Source organism: Carassius carassius, chromosome 22 (assembly GCF_963082965.1).
Source record: "Carassius carassius chromosome 22, fCarCar2.1, whole genome shotgun sequence".
Taxonomy (NCBI): domain Eukaryota; kingdom Metazoa; phylum Chordata; class Actinopteri; order Cypriniformes; family Cyprinidae; genus Carassius; species Carassius carassius.
The window spans coordinates 14,232,809-14,259,545 of NC_081776.1; the positions used below are offsets into that span (position 1 = coordinate 14,232,809).

The 26,737-nt window shown below is 36.9% G+C and overlaps 1 protein-coding gene across 1 annotated transcript in view; it reads right to left on the minus strand.

The window, feature by feature from the left end:
• The window catches only part of LOC132099018 (PRKC apoptosis WT1 regulator protein-like), a 56,937-nt gene extending 35,324 nt beyond the window's left edge, over window positions 1–21,613 (minus strand). Inside the window, exon 1 of the mRNA XM_059505381.1 lies at window positions 20,853–21,613. Coding sequence (XP_059361364.1) covers window positions 20,853–21,335 — 483 coding nt within the window. The 5' untranslated portion in view covers window positions 21,336–21,613. The remainder of the gene's footprint in view (window positions 1–20,852) is intronic.
• Window positions 21,614–26,737: the final 5,124 nt, after the last annotated feature.

Genomic DNA, 26,737 nt, shown 5'->3' on the forward strand with positions numbered 1-26,737 from the left:
TAATTATGACGGTGGAGATTTCTAAAATGCTTCAATCTGGCACTGCGAGCGTGGTCTAAACACAAGAGACAACAACAAATAAGTTTCTCTGTACCACCAAGATTCGTTGTTCCATTCGTCTTTTTGATACAGCTTTTCTCTTTTCGTTTATAAGAATTAGGATTAGATTGAATGATTTTTCAATGAAAGAGCCCAAAACAAATGTATTTTCCTCCAAACCAGAGAAAGCTAATCGATGTGCAGAATGTAAGCCTTAAAATTCATTCTGCATGACTGCAATTCTGTTCTATTGTGTGATCCTCCTTTTTATCCACCAAAAGAAGAAGAAAAAAAAAACCTCCAAAACCTGTTTTACGCAATTAAATGGCCACTTGTAGCCTCAGGTCAAACATGTCCTCAAAAAAAAAAAAAAACAGTAAACAAACCGACAAACAGAAAGAATTACTGAATTACTGCAACGAGTTGGAGGATGGAGTAAACAGAACAAAAAAATGCAAGATGACTAAAGTAGCATTTGTTCTGTGTGTCCTTGGTGATCACTTTGACTTGTTGTTCATCGTGAATTTTTTAAGTGATGCCATTTCAAAAACATTCTACAAAATACACTGCCAAAACCAGGTTTAACAGCAATTTAGTTCTGTTTGCCAAGATGTTTCCCAATGCTCATTCTTGGGAACTGGTAAATTCTACAATTCTAGTTCAATTTGAATTCACTTGTCTCACTCTGTGCTTCAGATACGAATGATCCCTCAAATCAGTTGGTGTATTGAAGAGAGGTGTGTCTTTCATTTTTAACCCTCTGAAGTCGATCAACGCGGATATGCGTTGAGTCATTTTCTCCTGATAACCCCGAAAAGAACTTAAATTACACTTTCAGTTTTGATCGTACAGATAAGAGCAATACATCAATCGAATCTGTAAAGGGTCTACTTTTTTTGTATACGGACATAATAACAACAAAACTTTGTGCACTTATAAAATAAAGATAACAAACAAGGTGTGCTGTCTGCAGCTGATCTTCATTTACAAACACGTCATTAAAATGAACTGTAACTCCGTGAATACTCAACGAAGAGACATGAGAGAGATGTCTATAGAAAGCTTGACATGTCTACTTTTAAACTAAACAAGTGCTGCCGAAAACAAATATTATGTGATCAATTTATTCATATGAAAACAACGTGATGCCCATTTTTCACGTCTCCCTTCATTATCTTTTAATGCGACCACGCCCCCGCGCTGAACGCTCTATTCAGATTCTAATGTTTCACTGAAACGCATGGCTTGAATACGCCCCACACAACAGAAGACAACGCAGCAAGACTGTTCTTCAAGTTCTTTTTATTTTACTGTCTGCTTCGCGATGAGAGGAATAAGACATAATTCACCCCATAAAGATGTGATGTGATTGAGGATTTGAGATTTGGATTTCCTCAGAAAAAAATGATGAAGCACTTTATTCAGCAGAGATCATAAACATGAGTAAGTCTCTTTTTATTTATTTATATACTTGTACTAGTTTTCACATAACGTGTAAACATTTTACTAGTTTTACATTTTACTTTTTCCCAAAAGACTTTTTCCAAACTATAATTCCTGACTAAATGTATAATCAAGTAAAATATTATGAAGTTTCAATAACAATATACTAGGGCTGCTCCGATCACGATCGGCCGAACGTTATGAGCATCTCGTCAGTAAATCCGGTTCTCCAAACAGCGGTAAATTCCATCAGGTGCGTGATTTCACATAAAGCAGCTGTTACTACACAGAGCCATTGTTAACTGAGAAGATGCGCAAATCCACGTTCATTTTCAGCATTTATTTGCGCATCTTCTCAGTTAACAACGGCTCTGTGTAGTAACAGCTGCTTTATGTGAAATCACGCACCTGATGGAATTTACAGCTGATTAGAGAACCGGCTTTACTGACGAGATGCGCATTAACGATCTGCCAATCGTGATAGCCCTACAATATACAATACTATACCATTCAAAAGCTTGATGTAAATAATATAAATGTAACAAATAAATGTAACTAACAAATGTAACAAACAATGCTGTTCTTTCAATTTATCTCCCCTAAAAAACCTGAAAATTGTTTATCAGCTCTTTTCAACATTAATAATAATAATAATAATGATAATAATAATAACAATAAATGTTTTTTTTTGTAGAAAATAAGATTGTTAAAAGGATTTCTGAAGGATTGTGTGACTGGAGTAATGATGCAAAAATTCAGTTTGAAAGTCAGCTTTGATTGTTCCTAATAAACTGCTTAACTGCTCCCCCAAGTGGATATTAAAGTATGTTGTGGGATAATTAAATATATTCTAAATAAACTACAAACATAAAATTATATAGATTTATTTTGTCCTCACATTCTTTCTTGTAACTCCTCCCCTCTCAGTGACACAGCTGACTGAAAGGCTCATTATGCAGCTCATTATGCAGGCCTTTGTCTTCTCAGGTGTAAATCACAATGATATTCATGATAGTTGACGCCTACTCGCATATGACTTTTACCAACAAAAAGTGTCTTAGAAAATTTTAATCAATATATTGTTTTCTGTGAGTGAGTAAACAAGATGATTTCCACATGTAGAAAGAAAAAGTCTAGGCTACAAGCTCCAGTTCTCAAAAATCCCGGGAACCCTTGTTCTTTATGTGTTTTATGGCCTTATTCAAGTGATTTAACATTTTTAGTTTTTCACTAACCAAGCATAATATTTTTTTTTTCTCAAAAACACAATCATGTACATACATGCTGCTCACATATTATTATAGCCCAGTTTGTGCTGATTACAGTGAGATTAGACTTTAGCCATTTAGATGTTTATAAGAAACTGAAAAAAGCACAAATGTCAGGGCATGACAAAACTTCTCCAGGCCCCAAAAATGACCTTAGACTCTAGAGGGTTAAACAATTGGACATGGATCAATGTTCACCTGTCAGATGATAAAACAAGGTTAGGTTGAGAGGATCAATTAGAATTAGAAGCACTAATGAAATGTTTCGATCAATGATTTCGGCCCACCAAAACTATTTCATATCATTCTATTATTTTCGGTTTCAGAAAAAAAAAAAAAAAAACAGATCAGAATAGAACATGTGTGTGTCTCACTCTTAGCAACACTGTGGTGTTTAGTTCCTGAATGAATCTGCCTTTGAGTCAATGATTCAATGATCCATTCATAAAGACAGTCACTTGTTTTGTTTCTATATAAATCGGCCATTGTGAGAGAATCATTTGAACAAATTATTCAATTAATCACTAATTAAAACAGGGACTTGCTGCCACCTATTAGTGGTGTTAGTGTCACTTATTTATCCAACAGAGGCCCAAACCAGTACCACAGTTATATGGTTTATCATTATTGAAAAGTCCCGCCCCCAAAAATAGAGATATAATTTTTGTCAATATCACACATCCCCTCCACATAGCAATGCCTCTAGAACAGCAGTATTGTAACTTTGAGTTTTGCATCATGCAAGCACCACCCACAATGTCTTCAAAACATCAAAATAGTTATATTTTGCTGTTTGAACAGAAACTGTGCAAATCATAACGTCATTGACTTTTCAATCTCATCTATGCAACATACATTTAGGAGGAAAATCCATTATTGCAACTCATTCTTCGGAACAAGTACATGTCAAACCAGTCATTCAAAACAGCAAATGTGTGTCTCCTTATAAAAGGACATACATAACTGAAACTGCTACACTAGCAAACACATAATCACCAGAAACAACTGCTAAAGGAATCCACTGTCATCTTTCAGAGCTTGCAATTCCAAATGTCAATCAAATATATATTAACTATCATCAATATTCATTAAATTCTTTCAGCAGAAGACAAAGACTACTGAGATCGGTCTACATTTTTTTCTTAAATGGACAGCACAGAAAACAATGACTTTAATAAGCACTTGACAAGGGTTTTGTCCAACTAAAGGCAAAAAAATGTGTGTTTGGAAGATAAGTGAAAAATGAACAGAAAAACAGAGAGCGTTTTCTCCTCTGTTGTCTGTATTATAATTAGATGTCCATAAACACTTTTACAGTGGAAGCCTATCCTCTTTTGGGTATATGCGGTGCATAATCTTTGTGACAGACAGATTACTTGTATAAGGAATGGCTTTTTTTTAAATAAAATATTATTTTGTAATAAGGAATGGTTGACGTTAAAATCAATAATTTATAAGTTAAATAATCGGCTAATTTAAAATACAGCAAAACACAAGATTCCAATCATAATGGAGAGGTTGCATTTTGTTTACAATATTTTAAATATATTTCGGTACAGCAAGTATTTGTATTTCCTTTTAATAAATTCAGCCTACTGTATTTATGCATTTAGGCTATATTTAGTGTACTTAGAAAAAGATGTTAAGATAGTAAACATACCCCAAATTAATTATTTTACCATTTAATATAACATATTACACTTTTTTTTTTTTTACTTTGAATATTTACTTTTACACCATCAACAGCAGCAGCATGTAGTGGACATTTAAAAGTTTGGTATCAGCAGGATTTAAAATGCAGGTTTTCTATTTTAATATATTTTAAATTGTAAAGTATTCTTTTGATAGCAAAGCTGGATTTTCAGCAGCCATTGCGCCAGTCTTCAGTGTCACATGATCCTTCAGAAATCACTCTAATATGCTGATTCGATGTTCAAGAAATGTGTGTGTGTGTGTGTTAAAGAGTTGAAAGCTTATGTTGATTAGGATGAAATTCAATATGAAAAACACCTATTGTTTCGCTCAGATCACAGAGTGACAGATGTACCGAGATTAAAGAATGGCATGATATCCCTCTCTTCATGTGACTCTGTATTTGTGTTAAACACTGCCAGAGCAGAACCACATTTTCCACACAAACCATCGCTCTCTACAGGCAGTCAACCAACCTAAACACCCCGGCTCAGGTTGGAGCCCATTGCTTTAGACAGAGAGAAAGAGAGAATTAGACATCAGTGATTAATGCATTCCACAGCACTGCTCTCCCACAGCATGAAAGAATGGTACAGACAGTAAGAAGTCCTAAGACCTTACAATAACAACCCAAACATGCCTACAAAACATGCAGATCATGCAAACACCATGACGTTCATCATAACTTCAACACCTTCTAATACACATACAACTACACATTTACTGTTTTTGTTAAATCACACAAGAACATTTATAAAGACGGTCAGCTGACGTCAGTCCTCATTTGCATATAAATGAGGGAGTGGAATGCTGATGTCTATCTACAGCCTGGCGGTGACCTATTAGAGCCGACTGGAGAGATTTCCTCATAAACCCATCAGACCTGCTGACACACACACACACACACACACACACACACACAAACAGAGGGCTTTCTTTGTAAATTAGCAAAGTAGCTGTACTAGCTGATTGGTGATACTCATCAATGAGATGTACTTTCCTTTACTGGTAAATGTTTTCTATTTTACTTGATTTATGTATTAATTAATTTATTGTTTTTAAATTAATGCGTTATTTTATGTATTCATTATGTATTCTTATTTTTGTGTCTGTGTGTGTTTTCCACATTGTCCAGATAGTTAAGTTTTGTGTAGATGTTCTTTAATGTTCTCCTGATTTTATTAATAAAAACAATTAATATTAATAAGGCCATTTTGATATTGCTAGGTAATTTCTCCCAACTGCCACAGTAGTAGTGTAATTGCCATAGTAGAACTGGTCATCCTATATATTCAGTTGTACATGTACCACCCTGACACTGGCTTCAATAAATAATATTAGCATCAATATGCAATAAAAATGCCAGAGTAAAAAAAGAGAGCGAATGCTTTTGGGCCAAGTAATGTTTGTTTTTCCATGAGAAAACCACCAATGTGGTTGGCCAATTGCCCCTTAGGCTACGAGAACCCAGCTTTCTGAAACCGTAACCCTGGTGGAGCTACTGCAGGATGGCTGTTGGCATTCCCACGTCCGCAGCCTGTCGCCCGGATGCAGCTCATCCAGCATAATGGCTTGAGAAGTCCTACCTTAGGGAGTTAGACCTCCATTTAGAGGTTAGGGGAATATTCTGACAGTTCTGAAGGAGATGTTATGCTCCAGAGGACATGGATGAAAGCTAAAAAATGTGGGATCCGGTGGGTTTGGCAGAGCTGCTTCTGGGTCAGCTGTGACTAAGCTATTAATAAATGGAGTTTAACACTGAATTGAGAAAATCAGCCGAGGACCAGGTATGTGGGGTAGCCAAAAACTAGGACACTCTACGATTATGACTCATTACAATCTTAAATAAAAATCACTATGAGTACAACATAATTTAGCTTACATCAAAGAATGCCTGTAAGGATAGTCACCCAAAAATGAAAATTCTGTCATCATTTACTCACCCTCATGTCATTCAAAACCTGTACAACTTCTGTGGAACACAAACGCATTTATCCTAAAGTACCTTTCAGCTTTTGTAACTTTGGGTACCGCCCCAGAGTGAGAGCTTTGTACCTTTAATTTTTTTCTCTCTCTAAGAGTATACAGACAAAACACACTTCTTTTATGTTCCTCAGATGAAAGAAAGTAATACAGGTTTAAAGGGAAATGAGAGTAAATGATAGCACATGTTTAATTTTTTTTGTTGAACGCTCTTTTTAATAGCATAAAACTATTTATTGTCCGCTGGTTCATTTCTGAAAATGGCACTAATGAGCACTTGAGTATATGAACTGAAGCAAAAGGAAACACTATTCCACAAAGCATACTGTATCACATTACGCTGCCACTCAACAAATTACAGGTGAACGATAACAACATTACCATTTAATGAGAAAGTTTTATTGAAAGGGGCCGCTCATCAAGATCCTGGAAACATGTTCATCAGATTATCATGACTGAGGCAATGTATGCAGACAGCCGATTTAATTAAGACCAGAGTGCTAAGTGTTAACAAACACCATGAACGCAGGATATCTGCACACTAAGAGTTTAAAATTTAGAGTTAGGGGTTTCTTCAAATCCCTAATGTTAAGTATGAGCAATAAACATCATCATACTTCGTCTTGGCAAATGCCACTAATTAAGAAAACACAATGCTAACAACCCATTTGGAAAGTATTTCTTTAAACTCTCCGCAGGGAGTGGTGGCTTCTTTACCAGAAACACAAAATTAAATGTAACTCCAGTCTAATGTTAGTTTGCTTTGAGACATTCATGTTTCCACTTCGCCAACTCATGCAGAACACATGCACAGACATGCTACGAAACAGAAAATTAAGGGCAACTTCCAACATGCAGGTCAATGCTTAAACAGTAATTTCAAAAGAGAGAGAGTAGGAGGGAGAGAGAGGGCGTCGACATAGATGGAAGAACATCAGAGGAGAGAGTGTATAAGCAATGGAAAAAGCCACTGGCAATGGGGTGTGATGGGAACTGAACTTTGCTCCAGGCATAAAGCAGACTCATCATTATCCAAAGATTTTTTACTAGCTTTCATTACTCATCGCTAAGAGGACAGGCTGGGTATGATTTTTCACAGATAGAGACTGTGTTTCTTTTAGTGACAGCAAGTCACAATAGACATTTTTAATAATATTTAAAAAAACAAAAAAAACAAATGAGCCTGTGAAGGACAGAAGTCCAATATGTCATGCTGTCCTTAGGCTGAATGTCATCTCTAAAGGCCCTGTTTTTGAGATTATTTGGTTGACTGTTTTTTTTTTCCAAATGGAAAAATCAACAAATATATTACATTTTCAAAGGGTCATCAAACTAAAAATGTGTAGCATGCCTAACAAAACACAACAGTACCACATATTTTCAACTTTTCGTCAAATGAATGACTGACCCAGGTACAGAATTGTACAATGTATTTTCAGTTGACTGAAATCATCTGAGACAATTTGAGTCAGGCTAACCTGAAATCAAACTTTTAAATTGATTCAGTTTAATAACATTTTTCTACTACAGTATTAAAGCAGTCAGGGGTTAAAGTCCCATGGTTAACTATTTAAACCTGGCGTAGGATCCTGGTGCAACTTGCGTAAAGAGAGTGACCTGTGTAAAAGTGTTTTTCCTCAAAAAATAAAATAAAATTCCAGCATGTGGCAAAGATGTTGTGCTACACTCAAAGCTCTAATTTTGAAGGTTTATCTTGCTGAAAAGGATGATGACATTATTCAAACAGAGGACAATGTAGTGAAAATCCCCTTCACTTCTGTCAGTATGGCTAGCACCAATGTACTGAAAAAGTCGTCAGATAATACACCTGCATACCAGGCAAGGCAAAGAGCATTCTATGTGCATTCTCAGATTCAGGCCGGCATTAATCAGTGGTTTGGGTTGAGATCGTTGGAGCATGCTTGGCCCTCCCCGCCAGGGGCCTCTGTGTATGGAGCCCATTGTGTTTCAACGTTAACAGACAGAAGTATGAGTCACCTTCAAATCGTGTCCGGGTATTACCTACCTCATCCAATCAGAATGCTGGGAGAGGTGAAGCCCAAGCACTCATCGACCTCATTGGTAATGCTTGAAGGTGCATACCTGAGGTAAATCCTACGTGCGGTCTCATGGTTGGGATTTCAGAGGTTTACCCAAAATAAAAATAAAAAACACTTTTTAATATGCGTCTAACAAAAACACAGCTGGTCTTCCTTTGGTTGACGTGGGTAATTAGCGCCCACTAGTTATGTTACTGTTAAGCACATACTCCCCTAGCTATCATTGGCCAACAACTTCTAAGAGCTTACCAAAACCCTAAAGAAGATGACAGAAAACAGTCAAAACATATGATTATGAGTGAATCACATGCAAGGCACGTAATTATCATCCAGTCAGATTGTTAGCAATAGCCAGAAGAATGCTAAAACAAAGCCTATTAGCCAATCTCTGATATGACATTAGCCGCTGCTATTATAATAAACCGAGACTGGTAATGTAAATAGGCCAAAGTCGTTTCTCCAGCAATAAAATATCTTGTTTTTCCATTAGCAGATGTAAACTACGGACAGTAACTTTATTAGAGGAAGTATAACAGGTAATCTGGCTAGCATCTGACACTGAAGTAAATAGGGAGAGTGAAATGTAATATTATTGCTGTCGTCTGTCACATATCCGGAGTCTGGTGCTTTAGCTGTAATTGGCTCTGTCCCAGTTGAGGGGATAAATGTTTAGATCGGTCATTCTCTGTCCTCCTCTCTCATTTAGACAAAACCCACATAGACTGTGTTTACTAGACAGTGCAGTTTATTTCTCCGTTCCAAATGAATCGCCTACTGCATACAGGCAGCTGTCTTCAAAGTGAACCTCTTCACTGACTTTGTCGCAGTGCAACATGGGATTGCATTCTCCTTCATATAAAGAGATCGTCTGAAGGTTATGTGAGGAATAGAGGTTACGATTTCATAATGTAACAGAAGTAGCAACATATCTTTTGTTTCTTATTGGGGGTGAAACAAGAGCAGTGATACAGACTTTGAAAACCTAAGAAAAATAAAATAGGGCATTTAGGATGAGCATGAGCAGGCAAGAATAAACCGTTTGTCTGAATGTTAAATAAGTCCAAACTCCCACCACAGAATCAACAGAGAGGGGTCGAAGAGGGGGAGAAAAATGAAAAGCTCAAAGAAGAATGCAGAAGGAAGCTTCAAGAATCAATACGGACATGATGAAAATTCTAGATGAATATCCCGTGAAAACTAGGCTGTGTGATGGTTATGCATCATTTAGGGCCTGACTCTCGCTGAAGAAAAGTAGGGCACAATTTCTCTTCCTCTCTGGGCAACAGCCACCCATCTGGAATATCAACCCTGTCAATCATCAGAGCAAAATGCCAATCAAAGGTAGATCTGACACTGTGATCCCAATGCTAGTTCATTTGAATAAACAGAGAAAACGGGTCTTAAATTAACAAGAATTGTCATTATAGTTTAAAAGAGAGAGAGAGAGAGAGAAAGAGAGAGAGAGAGAGAGAGAGAGAGAGAGAGAGAGAGACAGTAACTCATAAAGTAGCCTTACCCTCAGACTGAACCTAAAGCCTGAAATAACTACTTTGATGAAAATGCAATAATTGGCTTTTGTTGGCATTCATTTTCAGGGACTCATCAATTTGCAGCCGGCTATTATACAAGTTTTTAGTGAAATACCCTGAGTGAACCCCATCAGCTAAAGTTTGGGTGAGTGCATTGAGTCTGGGTCCATAGAAAGCAGGATTAGGTTGTTCACATCGATTACTACCGCTCAATGGAGCAGGAAGTGCAAGTGAGCAGCTGCATCATTCACAAACGATCGCATATGACTTTTAAATGGGTTTAGAAAGGAAAAACTCAGAGTCAACTTGATAAAGCATTCACCACCCATTATACTTCCTCCTTAATATGACAAATTTCAGAGAGAGAAAAAAATGCAGGTCATTGAGAATTATTTAGTACATGAAAAAGAGAAGTCATAGCAGAATTCCACAAGGTGGTTATCTTTTAAGGGGCGCGGATGTAGTACACCAAAACAGCTCTTTAGGAGGTGGAGCAATTTTGTAATCTTTAAATGTATGAACTTAAAATTTTTTGTCTTTGGAATAACGTGCATAAATGAATCAAAAAGAAAAAAAAAAGATTATGGTGACTTTATTATTGTCCAAGAGAAGGCCTAACAGAAATGAGGACATTTTATTTTTGATGATATAATGTCATGTACGTATGTATGTATGTATAGCCTAGGGTAGGACTTCATCAATATGACAATAAACAGTGCTCTGCTCTGGGCGTGTGAACATTATCAAAATTCCTGCACCTGATAATATAATTGTTTGGCTGATAACATTTGCTAAAGCACCATAGTTTATCTGCAGCATAAATGAAATGACTGATATTTCAGGCAATGACGTAGAACTGCCACATCAACCTAAACGCGTCCCCTGCTACAAAAGAAAACCAGTGGTTGGGAACAATGACTCTGCTCCTGTTTGCAATCTTTGGAGCCTTTTCTGACTCACGCTTCTGGAAGGCCTGAAGATTAGCAGGTGAGGGAGTTGACCCCCCTAACCTCTCACTTAACTCTCAATTGTGGTCTAGAGGTTAACAGGCATTGCCCAAACAAAAGCACGAAAAACAAGACCTTGTGGCCATCAAGGTAAAAGGCATATTTAAGCATTTGCCCAATCACATGGTGAAGGCTGATAAAGGTGAAGACCACTAGAAACATACACAACTGAAGGACAATTCAAATAAATGGGTTGAGAAATAGCAAAGCAAGCAGAATTTTAAGAGAACATTGATGATGTCCTTATGTCTAATTGTAAATGTTTGCACGATAGTTTCCTTGTCATAGAGAAAAAGTATATATGAGTGGAAAAAAAAGATAATAAAGAGTTTTCATGTCGGCCGGAGATGAGAAACATTGCTCTAATGACGGTCAAGATTTATTTGTTTTCTACCATGACATCTACATTGCTTTCTCTTGTTGTTACAGTCATGCATTTTCCTGAATATAAATAACCATTTGATATATTGTACATATTTTCTACACCAAAAAAAGCATTTATTTGCCCCAAATTTAGGAATCGACAGCATGCTGACTGGCTCGCTAACCTAACGGATGGGACTACTTCAACGGTCATGCAAAAATTCATTCCAAGAAAACTAGAGGTACGTCCTTCACAAGATAACCCTGTGGCAACATAACTGTTCTTTTAGATCATTCTTGATCAAGCTCTCTTGTCCAAGGGCTTTTGGTAGCACATTTTCATTTGATGCTCTGAGTTGCATTCCAAAGCATCTCTGCTCTTGTTTTGTCTTTTGATGTGTCTCACAGATACTCTTCCTCAAAGCAGGTCCCTGGGGATTGTATTTGGCTTCCTCAAACACTGAGCTACGTGGAATGGAAGAAGTTGTGGACCTTAGAAATGATTCACATCCTTTAAGGCCTTTGGTCAAACAAATCATAACAGTCAAGACACAAATGCAACTTTAATGAAGGAAAGTCAACTTAAATCTTTAACCAAGCAATGCATACAGTGATAAAAGGTCATGTTTCTTAATTTCTCTGCACATTTCTTCATTCTTTAAGGCTGTTACTCTGTAATTTGACTCAAAACAAGGAGAAGATGACAAAAGGTGTGTTTTATTTCAATGCCCCACTGGCATATGGTATCATAGCTTGGTAACTATGCAAACATTTATTTGAGATCAAAGTCTGAGGTGTAACCATGGAGATGTGGCACAAGGTGGCATACCGGAGAACTTATAACTATGATGACAAAGTATTGGGTGAACTGACAGAAATATGGAAGCAATTTGGAGCTGTGATTGTCTTTGTAAAACTTGCCACCACTGAGCTACAAAGTTGTATAGAAGTTGAAAAGGAATTGCTATGCTACTGCTAAGGCGTCGTGAGTGGATTTTAGTGTGCTGCTATGCAGTTGCTAGTTTTTGGGGGTGTTTCTAGGGCATTACTAAGTAGTTGCCAGGGTTTTGTGAGTGGTTGTTTAAGTCCACATCAAACGAGTCAACAACAAGTCTCTATGATAGTCTGCTCTCTACGGTTCAGGATCCTCCTTCAATGCAATTACTTTCAATGTATTTCACTTTTCACTCCAAAAAGCAACCAAAAGCCAGATTATTTAGAAAGTAATTGCACTGATAATCAGTTTGATTTACTTTTTATACTCTCAAAAAATAACACTACATTACCAATGTAATGTAAAATAGCAACACATTACCAATGTACGGTCAACAGGAATATTAACTTTTTTTTTTTTTTTTTACATAAAAGCCATTCATGTGTTACATAAATAGCTGAAACATATCATTGTACACTTAATTACCATTATTTAAATGTTTTTGTAGTAGTTGTAGTAGCCTAATAACTATTTTGTCATCATTCCATCACTGAGCCAGAAGTAATAACTCAAAATTGGTTCTGCATATGGTTAAAGGACAATTAAAATTATTGGTCATAAAAACAAACACGTATGTAAATATCATCACTCTTTAAACCACACCTTCCTCAACATTACACATTGGACTTAAGGATTGGATTCATGTCCAATCTAGATGAACTAGACTAGATACTAAAGTTACATAAATAATACATAAATATACTCATGAGGTTAATGGTTCATTCAAATTGCTTTGACATTAATATTGCATGAATACTAAAAACAATTGTGGAGATAGGAACTACTGTAATAATGATTAACTATACATTATTTTCTGTCTTTCTGCTCTTTGCTCCTTTAATAAAACAAGTATCTTGTATCAGGTGAAACTTATTTGAGATCCTGAAATACCAACCTATCACACACCACCTTTACACCACATGACAGAAAGAGAAAACAGACGCAGTGAGAGATGAGAGATGGAGGGGGGAAAAGATCAAAGGATGACAGTAAGAAAAGACAAATAGAAAGCAAAAAGCGAGCTGGATTGTCTTGTTGTGCAATGGTGAATGGAAGCAGACAAGCTAATGCCTAATCACGCAGAGTGGCCTGGTTTTACCACGGACTCATACCAAGCGCCCTGCTGAAATGCTGTGCTGAATGTTCACACAAAACTACTGGCCAAATCCACTCCATTTTATAATCATCGTTTCTGCTCGCACACAACCAAAGCTAACAGGCAGCCGTGTAAATAATCGCTGTGTGAAAGAGCATTCGTCGATATCATTAAAAACACGCTGGCATCTCTCTCCAAGAGCGCTCGTTTGAAGAATACACATTAGATAAATTGTTTTGCACACTGGTCAATGTGTTTGTTAAATACGGTATGATAAAATGGAAGTCTTCAGTTACTGTACGCTATAAACCTAACTAGTTTTTCAGCCTGACAGTAGCTCAGCTATTTCCAGAAAAAAAACTATTTTTTCAAAGAACTGTGGTGTAGTGTGATACATTTCTATGTCACTTCTTTTTTTAGGGTACACTGTAATCAAATGCACTCTATATCCTCTCACATATGTATCACTGGCAGCTTCATTTGATTAAAAACATATGAATCAATTCTGGTTCTGTTTAGTTGTATTTAAACTGATCTGATTTTTATACTTGCATTTTTGTCATAATATATTTACATAACAACAAAAGTACACTAACAATCAAGCATTTTTAGCATGCTAAAACGTAATGTTTTCGAAGGAAGCACACCAAGGATGTTTTTATTTTGTTTTTAATTTATCAAATACAGTAATAACTAATATAAAATACTATAACAATTTAAAAGATACTGTGTGTGTGCACCATAAAGCACAATACATAGATTCCAACTAGGCGACATTAAAAGGTTTGAACATGAAAATGCAGACACAATTAACCATAAATCACAAGGAAATTTGTGTGTTGGCGAAATACAGTTAGTCTCTTCTATCTACAATGAGTCTCTATATCTGATGATTAAAATGCATGAGGAGTAATAACTTCATCCAATGATATCTCAGTGTATGCAGGACAACCCAGTGCAATGTTGCAGAAAAAGAAACCAAGCAACCACTAAAATGTAGCGTCACTCCTCTGCTGTTGTGCTCAGTTATCACAAAAAAAAGATTATACCTTTTATTGCTAACTGGTTTATCATGTCACATCTGGTTAAAACATTAAAAAGCTAGCTTGACCATAGTCTAATTTTCATTTAATTATAGAATGAGTTGCATGGGAAGCTTCCCCAACACATGGTGGCCTATCTCAGTAGAGGTTGTAAAACTTATTCGTTCCTCTTTTGAACCCTGCCCACTGATACTAAAGGCTTCAACTACTGAACTAAGCAGCAACCGCTCTTGAACACAGAAAAATATACTTGATATGAGCAACAGGCCATATAGTTCATTCTCTATGAGATGGCTGGAGCACATTATTAAGTGACGACTCAATCTGCAGCAATGCGTCACTGATGCTGACAAAGCACCGAGATATTTCTCAAGCAAACAAAAAGAGCAAGTCTTAACACACAAGCCTGGAAAAGGGCTATTTATAGAGTTCATACCTACACCCTGTCTACACCAATGAGGAAGAGTGATGAACGCACAACCGTGACAATCAAATGGCTAGCTAATTCATGTGCACACAACATGACCATTCAGTTTTTAAGAGACAAACCCAAAAGCAAAGGGTGTCGCTATCATCATATATGCATCACGACGCGCAACGGAAATAACCGGCTCGCAAAGAAAATGGCAAAGCCTGTCATGCACCATAAACAAGGAAGAGGATAAATTCTGAACTCAAAGTGAGTCAGTCTGTGTCAATCTTGAGAAGACAGGACAGCTAGGTAAGATGGAGCGAAATGTAATCCGAGGAGAAAGGTGACCGCTCAGAGGGCCAGTACAGGGAGTCTTGGTCTCACTGCATTCCAGCTCTCCGATTATGTGTGCTGATTTGATCCGACAGTTAAATGGACGTAGTACATCGTGCTTTGACTGCTGAGTGGTACATTAACAAGGCCTGACATCCAAGAAACCTCCCCTGAGCCTCGTAGCGGGACCCGGAGTATAAAGCGAGACTCTACCCGTTTTATCAAGACTTGATGCTCATAATCTCCACTTATTGGCATTACACTTCTGGTGGAGAGCATGAAGGCAGAGTAGCCTCTTAAGTGGTAACAAATAAATGCAGGAATTTCCCTTATTGAAATGATTACTAAAAATACTCCACTACTCTTGGTGTATAGCCTGGAATGTTCTAAAAACAAAAGGAGAAAGCATTTATAGCTGGCTGCTTACCTTGCTTACCCATGACTGAATCTCAGAGGTATTTGTAGCATTTGATGTGACCTTGTTTGGAAAGAAATGGTGACTGCAAAACATGCGGTCCCATGCTTTAGGCGGCAAAGTCTCATTCCACGCAGTAGACCGCTGCCAACAATCATGACAAATGTACAAAGTCATAAAACTGCAAAATCAAATTTTTATGTTTGACGTTATACGACTGCAGTTAACCAAGGTTTTATTTTTGACATTTAACAACAGGTCACCTACCGCTAACAATAAGTTGATCAACAGCCGCAGGTTTAAAACACAGCAGTCCACAAGATGTACGTAAAGAAAGCCCTCATGCTTTTATAGAATTATTTGACTTCCTTTAGTCGTGATTTGCTTGTACGAGGGCCTTGTTTGGTTAACCAGACCCTACAGTTCACTGAAAGCAGAAGATAAGGAAATGTTATCCACATGACTGCTCCCAATGCCAAACATTTACCAGTTAGTCCAGCTTTTCTGTTCAAATGTCACAAATGTACAGCAAATTCCCAGTGGCTTCAAAATGTAAAGAGTAAGGGATGATCTCTTTCAGCATTGCAGTATGTCAGCGTAGTCAAGCTTTAGATTGCCAAACTCCCTCTCAGAGATTGAAAAACGACCTGGCTCAATGCCGCTAGCACCTCCTTCAGCAAGACACAATCATAAATATTTATTTCTCAAGGTTGCGAATTCCATCCAAATGGGACCCAGTATAAAACAATCGCCCTGCTGATGGACAGCCATATTCAGGTTCATCTCCCGTTCTCCTGTGCAAACACCTACTCAAGGTTTTCACATTACATGAAGTTGAGAATGTCGTTTATTCTGGATTTTGGAATTTGAAATGGAAAACCGCCAAGCAGACCGGACATGGAGGCTTTTATTTCAAACGCGTTGTGAGGAGTTTGAGACTCGGCCAGACGTCAAACAATAGCATTTGCGTTTATTAGAGCAGCACTGATCCAAACATTCTGAAATTAAAACAAACTTCTCAGTCACCCTAGCTAAACATAACACAGCAAGGGAACATTTATCAAATGTTCTGGCTGGTGATATGAACTTTCAGATCTGAAATACTACACAAACAAGTTATGGATTAAAGTTACAGTGGGACATATACATATACAAAAGGCTGAGGCCCGCTTAAAGGTGTTTGCAATGGATTGCACACTTGCAAAGTCAGCAGCAATTCATTACTGACTAATTACTCTGAGCTGTTTGGGGCAGGCTTTATAGACATTATCAGCTCCCATCACAATAACAGCGGGAAACAAAGTTTAGCTTTAGAGCGGAGAGCTGGGAGGCTCCGCAAGTGTCCAATAACACACAGCGAGCTGCTAAATGCACACGGTGGAACAATGAGCCCTATAAATTTGAAGCCACGGCAGGAAGTACAGGGAAACAGCCTACGGAAAGTCCAAATGTCTGGTTTACTGCATATCTTTTCTTGAAAAGCAGCTCAAAGAAGGATAGTAAGTGCATTTCCACAAAACCAAGCAGACATTGGACCTGTTTGAAATGTCCAAGACATGCAAGACATATGGTTGGACACCAAATCAGGCATTAATGATAGTTTCAAGTAGACCTGTGCCGGTATTCGGTAATGCAATATATTGCAGTGATTAATATGCATGATATTGTTATCGTGGGCACTTCTAAATACCGTGAATAAATATACATTAAAAATTATTCAAAATTTGGAATGCATTTTAAGAATATTATTCCCATCAGCTGCTTAAAAATGCACAACATCGCTGTATGGTGCTTGAAAGAGCGTGTGCGCTCTGATGTAAACAAGCGTGCATGAGAAGCACATGGAGGAACACGTGAGAGACGCGCTGAATGAAAGCACATTCACTCTCTGACAGCAGATGGCGCTAAATGCAGCCCTTACCCTGTAAACAAAAATAATCTTAAATAACCATTCAGATTTGTGTTTTCCCTATGGTGTTTATTACAGAGCCAATTACTGAAATATTTAGATTTAACAGGCTATTTATCTTCAAACATTCTTTTTTTTTTTATCTGGACTACAAATGCCCTAGATATTGTTTGAAAGTGTTTTGATCTTTTATTGTTCATTCACACTTTACATTATGGCTTCATTAGTTAACATAAACTGCCAATGAAAAAAAAATATTCTGAACATTCATTAATCTTAGGTATTCCAATATTTAATAACACATTGTTAAAATTGAAAGTTGCAACTGTGCTATTTAATGAGCTAACATGAACTAAGACTTTTAAGATTTTTTAACAAAGATTACCGTATTTTCCGGACTATGAGTCGCACTTTTTTTCATAGTTTGGCTGGTCCTGCGACTTATAGTCAGGTGCGACTTATTTATCAAAATTAAGTTGACATGAACCGAGAGAAATGAAACAAGAGAAATGAACCAATAGAAAACATTACCGTCTACAGCCGCGAGAGGGCGCTCTATGCTGCTCAGTGCTCCTGTAGTCTACACTGAGCAGCATAAAGCGCCCTCTCGCGGCTGTAGATGATAATGTTTTCTCTTGGTTCTTGGTTCTAAATAAATGCGACTTATAGTCCGGTGCGACTTATTTATGTTTTTTCCCTCGTCATGACGTATTTTTAGACTGATGCGACTTATACTCAGGTGCGACTTATAGTCCGAAAAATACGGTAATAACTTATATAGTAAATGTAGCTATTGCTCATTGTTTAGCTGTGCATTTATTGAATGAGCATTATGCGATGTCCGAACTGATATTTTATGTATTGCACTGTATTTTATGTAAAATCATTTTCTATTTTTAAACTGTCTTAAATTCATTTTAAGTCAATTTTTAATTCATTTTCAAGTTCTTAAATTGCTTGTTTTTTTTGTTTTTTTTTATTACTTCACGACTTTTTTTTTTTAACTTTCTTTTTGAATTACCATTGTGTACGAAATGTGCTATAAATAAACTTGCCTTGCCTTGAATGTTAATGCATTAACTAAGGTTAACTAATGAGGTCTTACTGTAAAGTGATACCTATTGGTTTTTACATTTTTATTTCTTTTGCACTTTAATGTGTAAAACATTAAACTTTTATATATTTTTCTGTATTGCTTTATTGTTTTAAATGTTTAGTTATTTTTGTTATAAGAAAAAAGTTATTTAACTTGTTATACTGTATTATGACCACTTTTTAAAATACAATTTCAATACCGTGATAATACTGTATACCGTGATAAAAGCATTATCAATTAACCGAAACAGGAAAATTTGATACCGGCATATCCCTAGTTTCAAGTGATGGGACACTGGCTAAATGTGTTTAGACAGCAAGTCATGGCCATTAACTGCCTTCACACTTTCACACTCACTTCAACCCTAAACAGAATAAAAATAAATTGTCAAAATGATAAATAATTGAACCAGCCCCACATTTGCATTCTTGCAGTTACAGCCCCAGAGAGACCATGGGGCAATAGTGTGTATGCTTGCACATTTATCTCTCATAGACCCCCTAACATTAAGTCTTGGCCTGCGCCCACTTCCCAAACTACTTTACCTTGGCACAGCGCAAGAGGCTAATGACAGGATGTCTTCAGCCAAAGGAGACATACTGGTCAGCCTCCAACAGTAGCTATCCGCGGGTCAGTGGAGCTGGTTGGTACACAGACATTCACAGCTCCAGTATGTATGCCAGTGGCATGCTGCGTTAACAAGCCTCCCTTTGCTCATGCGGGGAACGTAGCGGGTTGAAAGGGGCGAGAAATAGCAGTGGTCACCAGGTGAAACTTATGAGTCAGTTGGCATGTTTTGGAGGCCAGTTGTTATGATCAGCAGATGAAGTGTCTTAAACTAGAGGAACAGCTCTACCATGTTCTCCATCATCTACATCACATGATATGGAATGTTATTCTGCAAACCACAGTCATAATAAATCATGAAACGGAGAAAATATGTATAACATTATCTCAATCTGTTACTGGTCAAACTCAGTGCCTTCTAGTATTGATTTATGTGAGAGTTGCTGGGAGGAGAACATGCTTTGAACAGACATTTCACATACATTACATAAGGAGTGAATTGACGGGACTGACATTTAACGATGGATTTCAGATTACAGCTTTTTCTACTTAAGTTTCATAACTTGGCTGAAGTTGTATCCATGCAAGCCAATGTGATCGCAAAAATGCCAGTTTGCACAAATGGACCAACAGATCACTTACAAAAGAGGTGCTATGAAAAATGGCATTTCCACCTTTTTTTGTACAATGGCAAGCAAATGTGTCCAAATGTCATAAAATATGTCTTAATAAGTTAATATGTTTGCAACTCCAGGTCAGTAGAAACGGGATCACAGATTAAATTCCCCAAGTACCAAAGAATTACTGTGTTTTAAATATTTTTGGAAACTAGCATGATGGTGATACCACAGTATGCTTTGAAATACATGGAAATACATGGAACATGAACAGTCAGTTCTTCAGTGTCATGGTATGCATCAAAGTATCGATACGAAATAACCATTATAATGATTTTATAGACACAGCACCGCTGTAATACCATGTTTTTATACTTCATTTAAAAAACCTGGTTAAAATATAGTTACAACTCGGTATATGGTCCAACAGATCACTTACGCAAAAATGTTACACTGTATAACGATGTTTGACATGGTGCCATCGTGGAGCTTATTTGGAAACAAGCATAGGGGTAATACCATGTTGTTGTTTTTTTTAATTACATGTAAATGCATGTCATATTAATATGGCAATCTTTCAGTATTATGGTATATGTCAAAGTAGCATGGCCAAGTATCCATTATCATGGCTTTAAGGACACAATGCCATGATAAAGTTTTAAAACTACTATTAAAGACTCATGGTATTGACATCTTTATTTGTACAATGGCCAATGTTTGTCTATTTTATTTGCTATTGTAATGCCATGTTTTTATACTTAATATACAAAGTTTAGTTAAGTTTTGCCAAAATAAAAGCCCACCCAGTAGATTCTTATACCAGAAGTACTATGAAATTTTTTTTTATGTACAATGGTGATGCATTGGAAAACCATGTAAATGTATCGTTTGTGACTATTGTAATTCTAAATATCATCTGAGACCATAGTCCTCCTGCTGCTACCTGGATGAAACGGTTAACTTTAAAACAAGTGAACTCGACTCACCTCAGTGGATAGTATGTTGACAACACCTGTTGACCTCCTCTTCTCTCTTAGCTTCCTTTTCTCTATCTGTCCTTTGCCCTTTCTGGCGCTGGGTCCCGAGCTCTTCTTGTCTTTGCTCTTGCTGTGAGTGGGACTCTCCTTATCACTGTCCTCCACACCAGCGGGGCTCGAGCTCTCCGACTGCGGCACTCCGCTCACTTTCTCCGGCGTCTTCTTCAAGTTTTCCCCGAGCTGCTCGGGCTGCTTCGGCTCGTCTTCCGGTCGCTTCAGAGCGGACAAAGAGGGAGACCGGGCCACCGGATAGGAGGACGTAGAAGAGACGCAGTTAACGCTAACCGAGCTGCCATTGTTGTTTAACTCAGTGTTTCTCCCGGTGGCGGCGGCGATATCTCCAAGCATCTTTGCTCTCATCTTTTCGCGCTTTGCTTTCCATTCCTCCAGAAAGTCTGTCCCGCTGTTAGATTTAAATCCTCCTGTTGCCATGATTTCCTTTTATGGTCGACTCGTGCGACTTTGTAAACACAGACAGTAACAGTTAAAATGTATTTGGTTCAGATCCGCCACATTCCTCAGAAGTGTTTGAAGATTGTTTTAAAACAATCACAAAGTCTGCTTTTAAAGTTGACCGAAACTATCATGGACTCGCTTTAAAAGACTAAAAGAAACTGTCGAGTAAAGTGCTGCCTCGAAAGATAGTATCCGGTGAAGCTCACCTGCTCCGCGCGTGAACTTTCGTCAGGTGAACTGATCCGGTGGAATGAACTGGATTAGTTACAGGCGCACTCGAGCGCCGAGTCCTGCCCCCTCTTCCGAAGAGTTTCCGAGTAGTTACGAAAACCAACGGAAATAGCCGAGAGGAAGGTGATAGGGAGTTGATGTTACAATTTTCACATTTAGCAATCATTTTCACCTTTTTTTTATTTAATTAATAACTAAATATAAACACATCTACTAGTATTTTATTAGTTTACCCTGCACTGTTAGTTTATATTATTTCACTTTAGTTTTAATTTATTTTGCAGTAATAATGACACAATATTTTTGTATATTATTTGCACTATTATTTAACATTGCACAGTTTGTTGTTGGTTATGCTGGAAGAGATATATAGATAGGAGCATGATGTACAACACATCTAGGCTATTTTCTTATTATTTACAAATTATTATTATTATTTTCTTCTTCTTCTCTGAGCACCAAATCAACATATTGGAATGATTTCTGAAGGATCGTGTGACAGGAGCAGACTAAAGTAACGGCTGCTGAAAATCATTCTATACTATCCCTTAACCCTATCACTAAACCTGTCCCTTACAGAAAACATTGTGCGATTTGATTTATAAGCTTGTTTTCCTACAGTATATGGGGACTGAAACTTTATCCCCACAATGTCAAATATTTCAGCCTTTACCGTTCTTATTGGGATTTGGTCCCCACTGTGTAGGGGATATCTTGACCACACACACGTACAAAGAAAGAAACTTAATATTCTGTGTCCTACATGGAAAGTCTCTTAGACATTCTTATGATTCTTATTGATTTGACTCCAAATGTATTCCTTATGATTTCTCCATAGGACATATTTAAATGAACTCTAAAACTAAAGGAAAGAATTTGTTTTGAAAGCCCACAGAACCATAGAAAATAGCTTTTCATTTAAATGGATAGTTCATTCAAAAATGATAATTCTGCAATAATATTACAAGAATCAGTGGCTACTAGCAATTGTTTGGTTACCCAACATCCTTCAGAATATCATCAGATCTTTCTAGTTGGTTCTTCTCAGCCAGACACACTGCCAGAGATAATTGGAAGACATTTTAAGGGGAAACATTAGGTCTATAAATAGCCTGTGATGTACACGCTGAGGTCCCGCGAATGCATTTTTAGAATGTTTCAGTGGGATTTGAGGAAACTTACTGATTGCACAAACACTCATCTGTCACTCACTGCTTTGGCTCGTTCTCCAGCACAAACTTTACTTCCCTTTTAAGTCGATTCCACTTAGCATACCAATAATGCATTTTTCTAAAGGAGCAGATAAGTGGAGAGTCACTCCAACTCTATGAGAATTAAATTTAGTTTGCTTTCTTATCAGTCAAGGTCTTTTCTCAAAAGCTGTCTGATATGTTTGCTTCACCGGAGTGATTCCCTCACTCTCAATATGTGCTATCTAAAAGAGTTGGGAGATACTGAATATATTGCTAATGTCTTTGAACCGATTCATTCTTTTATGGATCCCACAGTGAATGCAAAATGATTTTCACACAGGTATTTGTCAAATAAAATACCTACACCACAAGAGAACAAGCATAGTTGGAACTGGCTCAGTTGTGCTATATTTCAAAACCTTTAACCCACCTATTCCATTATTTTAGACTAGAAGTGAGGACTAGAGTGACAGATGTTTTCTGTGTGTCATCTGATGGGCTTAATAATATATATATTATACAAACACACAGCAGCTTCAAGAAAATAGTTGTACACATTAGATACATATGCACAATAAACAAAGTATAATAACGCAAATATATAATTAACTAATTAAATTATAATTAGGTCATTAAAAACCCATTTAAACTCATTTTTTTGTGATTCTTTTAAAATAACAGTATTTATGGTCTCAAAAATATATATTTGAATGGAATATTTGTACATTTAAATAATTTGTCACATCGCAGAACCATTTAAGTGAAAAATGGGATAAAAATGTCTCAGTTCAACTCAGTTTATTAACTGTTAGATTTTTTAATGTTCATCTTGTTCACCCAAACATCTCAGACGCTCCTCTACTGTCAGCATGTTTCCTGGTTGAATGGAGGCACGGGAATGATTTCAAAATGACCACACGCTAAAAAGTACCAGCTGTCATTTATTCACCACATGTCCAGCATGAATTATTAAGACACAAAAGCTGTAAAACTAAGAAAGTCTGTTCCAGATACTTTTGATTTAGTTTGCGATGTTCCAGTTGTGCTCTTCTGGGGGTGACCATGTGATATTAGTCATGAACTAAAACGATTAAACCGCACAATAACAGTAATCTTGCACAACACATAACTTATCCAGTCAGGTTTGTACTGTACAGTGACATGTTTTCATCTTCACATGCTTGTTTTTGATGTCACGATCAGAACTTTGCAGTGCAGCTGAAATAGATTAAAAGATTGTTCCAGGTTTAGTACAAGTTAAGCTCAATCAGCAGTTTATTACAAAAAATTACATTTGGGTATTTGCATATTTATCACACACACAAAAATCTGACTTGGTTTGGAAAATAAGGCCACAGGTGAAAGGCATTCTGAATGGTTTTCAGCACTGATATGAATTCCTCTGTACAAAATGTTATTTTGAAATGTAAAATTGTCTAAACTGTTCCTTTAAGCAGATTAACTTCTGTTTATTATCTTGTTCTGAGTGGATTTTCTCCATAAAGAGTCCTTTTTTGGTATCCTTAGAAAGTTAAACAAAATGATTGAGTTTAAAATCGGACATAACATTGTTCAGACAGTGTTAGTAAGGGATTCAGATTAATTAACACACAATGTTTAAGCACAGTGGCGACACTTTCAATGGAGTTTGTATCTTATCCCGTTGAGTGTCTTGCCCCATAGACCTCCATTGTAAGTGCATTACTGTAAACATGATTCTGAGGGACGAGACGAAATTACTTTCTGTTGTAATTGACAGCGTGCCACGGTTCCAGGAGAACAAGAGATGAGCCTCGACTCTGGAGGCCAATCTCTGGGTCTGAGCCAGATATTCAGCTGCAGCCCAATGGCCTGGAATTGGAGGTTCCTGATGTCTGTCAGGCCACCGCAGATAATTAATTGAGTTTGAGCCAGCTAGATGAGTAGAAATGAAAGTGGGGAATAAATCCTCAAATATCCTAAAGATCTCTAATTATTTTGGTCTCATTAGAGGGAAATATACCGGTACAACTCAGCTGGGGAATGGTGATTTAAGAGACTCAACAATGATGTGCTGCATGACTGTCAGCATTCAAGAATAAAAATAAAATATTTTTCATCAAATTTAGTCTAAAACCGATTTAACTTTTGGCAGTCAAATCAAACAATGAAGTATTCTGTATTTTATGCATATAGCAAATAGCATAATGCAGAAATAGTAAGATTATGGCACTATGACAGACAGTACTACTTTCTTTAATATTAAAACACACAGCTCTGATTAATGGGTGATTTATGATGATTATTTTCATTATAGCTATTCTTTATTTCACTTGCCAATACCAGCTGAACTTCATTCAGCAAGTTTTGGTGGATAGTGAATTCCACCAAGCAATAAAATGCTCACATTTACCTTTTCCACAGCCTTGTGTGCTTGTATATGAACCGTTTAATCACATAAGTGTTAGCATGAAATGTGACATGACCCATACACTGCTGCAACTCATCCACGTCGGCCTGCTGGGGCAAATCACCAAAAAATGAAATTACGCAATCTATGTTTCTATAACTGCTTTGGATTCTTGTCATTTTCCTGCTTTTAAACTGGGAAACACTCCAATCTTTTCCACATTCATTTTTGTCAAGTAAGTTTTGAAATAGAACCAGAAAGAATGAAGGGGTCTCTGCAGACTTAAATGGAAAAGAAAAAAAAGAAAAAAAAGAAAAAAGAGCAGAAAAGTCTCATTGCATGACTATGTGCAATTACTGCCCATATAGCCTCTTATCCTGCAATTATTATTGCATTATTTGAGCTCTTCATGCCACAATGAGAACATGCAGCATTTGATGCCAAACACATTTATCAATGCAGTCTTAACAAGGAGTCTGGAAATGACTTTGCAATTGTGGTTCAGTGAGAAATGCTAAAATAAACTTAAAGTGACGATAATTAACACTTACACACCCTCATTTAGTTTCATGCAAAAATGATTCTTACTTGCTGAAAGAAATGTCCTTTTTGGGGGAACTATCCCTTTAATTCAAGATGTTTTATCTGGATTTGTCTGTGGACAAATGCCTTTGCATGAGAACATTTGGTAACTTCAAGCCCCAGAGGGAAAAACAAACAAAATATGCTTGGAGAGTTCACATAGAGAAATGCAAGCCTTATGTAAGATTAGGAAAAGAGAAAAAAAATGCATTACACTCACAATACTAATCAAGGAACATTTTTCCTGTAAACAAAAGCATGCCAGGTTGAGAGTTGATTGGAGCAGAGCATCTGGAATGATAGCGCTGAGCTCAGGCAGGTGCCATCTAGTGGTGCTGAAGCTTTTCAAAAGAACAGCATCTGATTTGTATGGATTGGGTTAGGTGGTTTGGCAGACATGTTCTCAGAAACAAGTCAGAATTGTGAGTTTGTATCTCGCAGTTCTGACTATTTCTCAGAGTTGCGAGTTTATATCTCACAATTAAGGCCTTTTATTTCGCAATTGCGAGTTTATATCACGCAATTCTGAGGGGTAAAAGAATAGGGAGTTTCAAACATGCTTCCATAGATTTGAAAAAGTAGAATTTAATATTTTTTTCCACTATCATAAAAAAAGTGAAATAAAGTGCAAGATCCCTGTAAAACTTGGACTATATTCAAAGATTATTCCTGAAATCATATCTAGAAAATTCATTTAAATAAATTGTATTTATTTATTATTATTAATACTATTTATTTATTGCTCAAAGTAACAAAAGAGAAGCATCCAATCCAATAATCCTTTTTTTTAATCCCTGAAAACTCATGAAAAGTACTTGTATGCATGTATGTATTTATTCATATAAGAATGGACACTGGATCTCAACAGGCTGAGTTTATTACATTTAACAGCATAATAATCTGACAACAGTTGACTAGTTCTCACATCTAAAAGCGTTTGAGTCATCAAAAAAATTTAAATAAATAGGACACAAAAGCAGAGA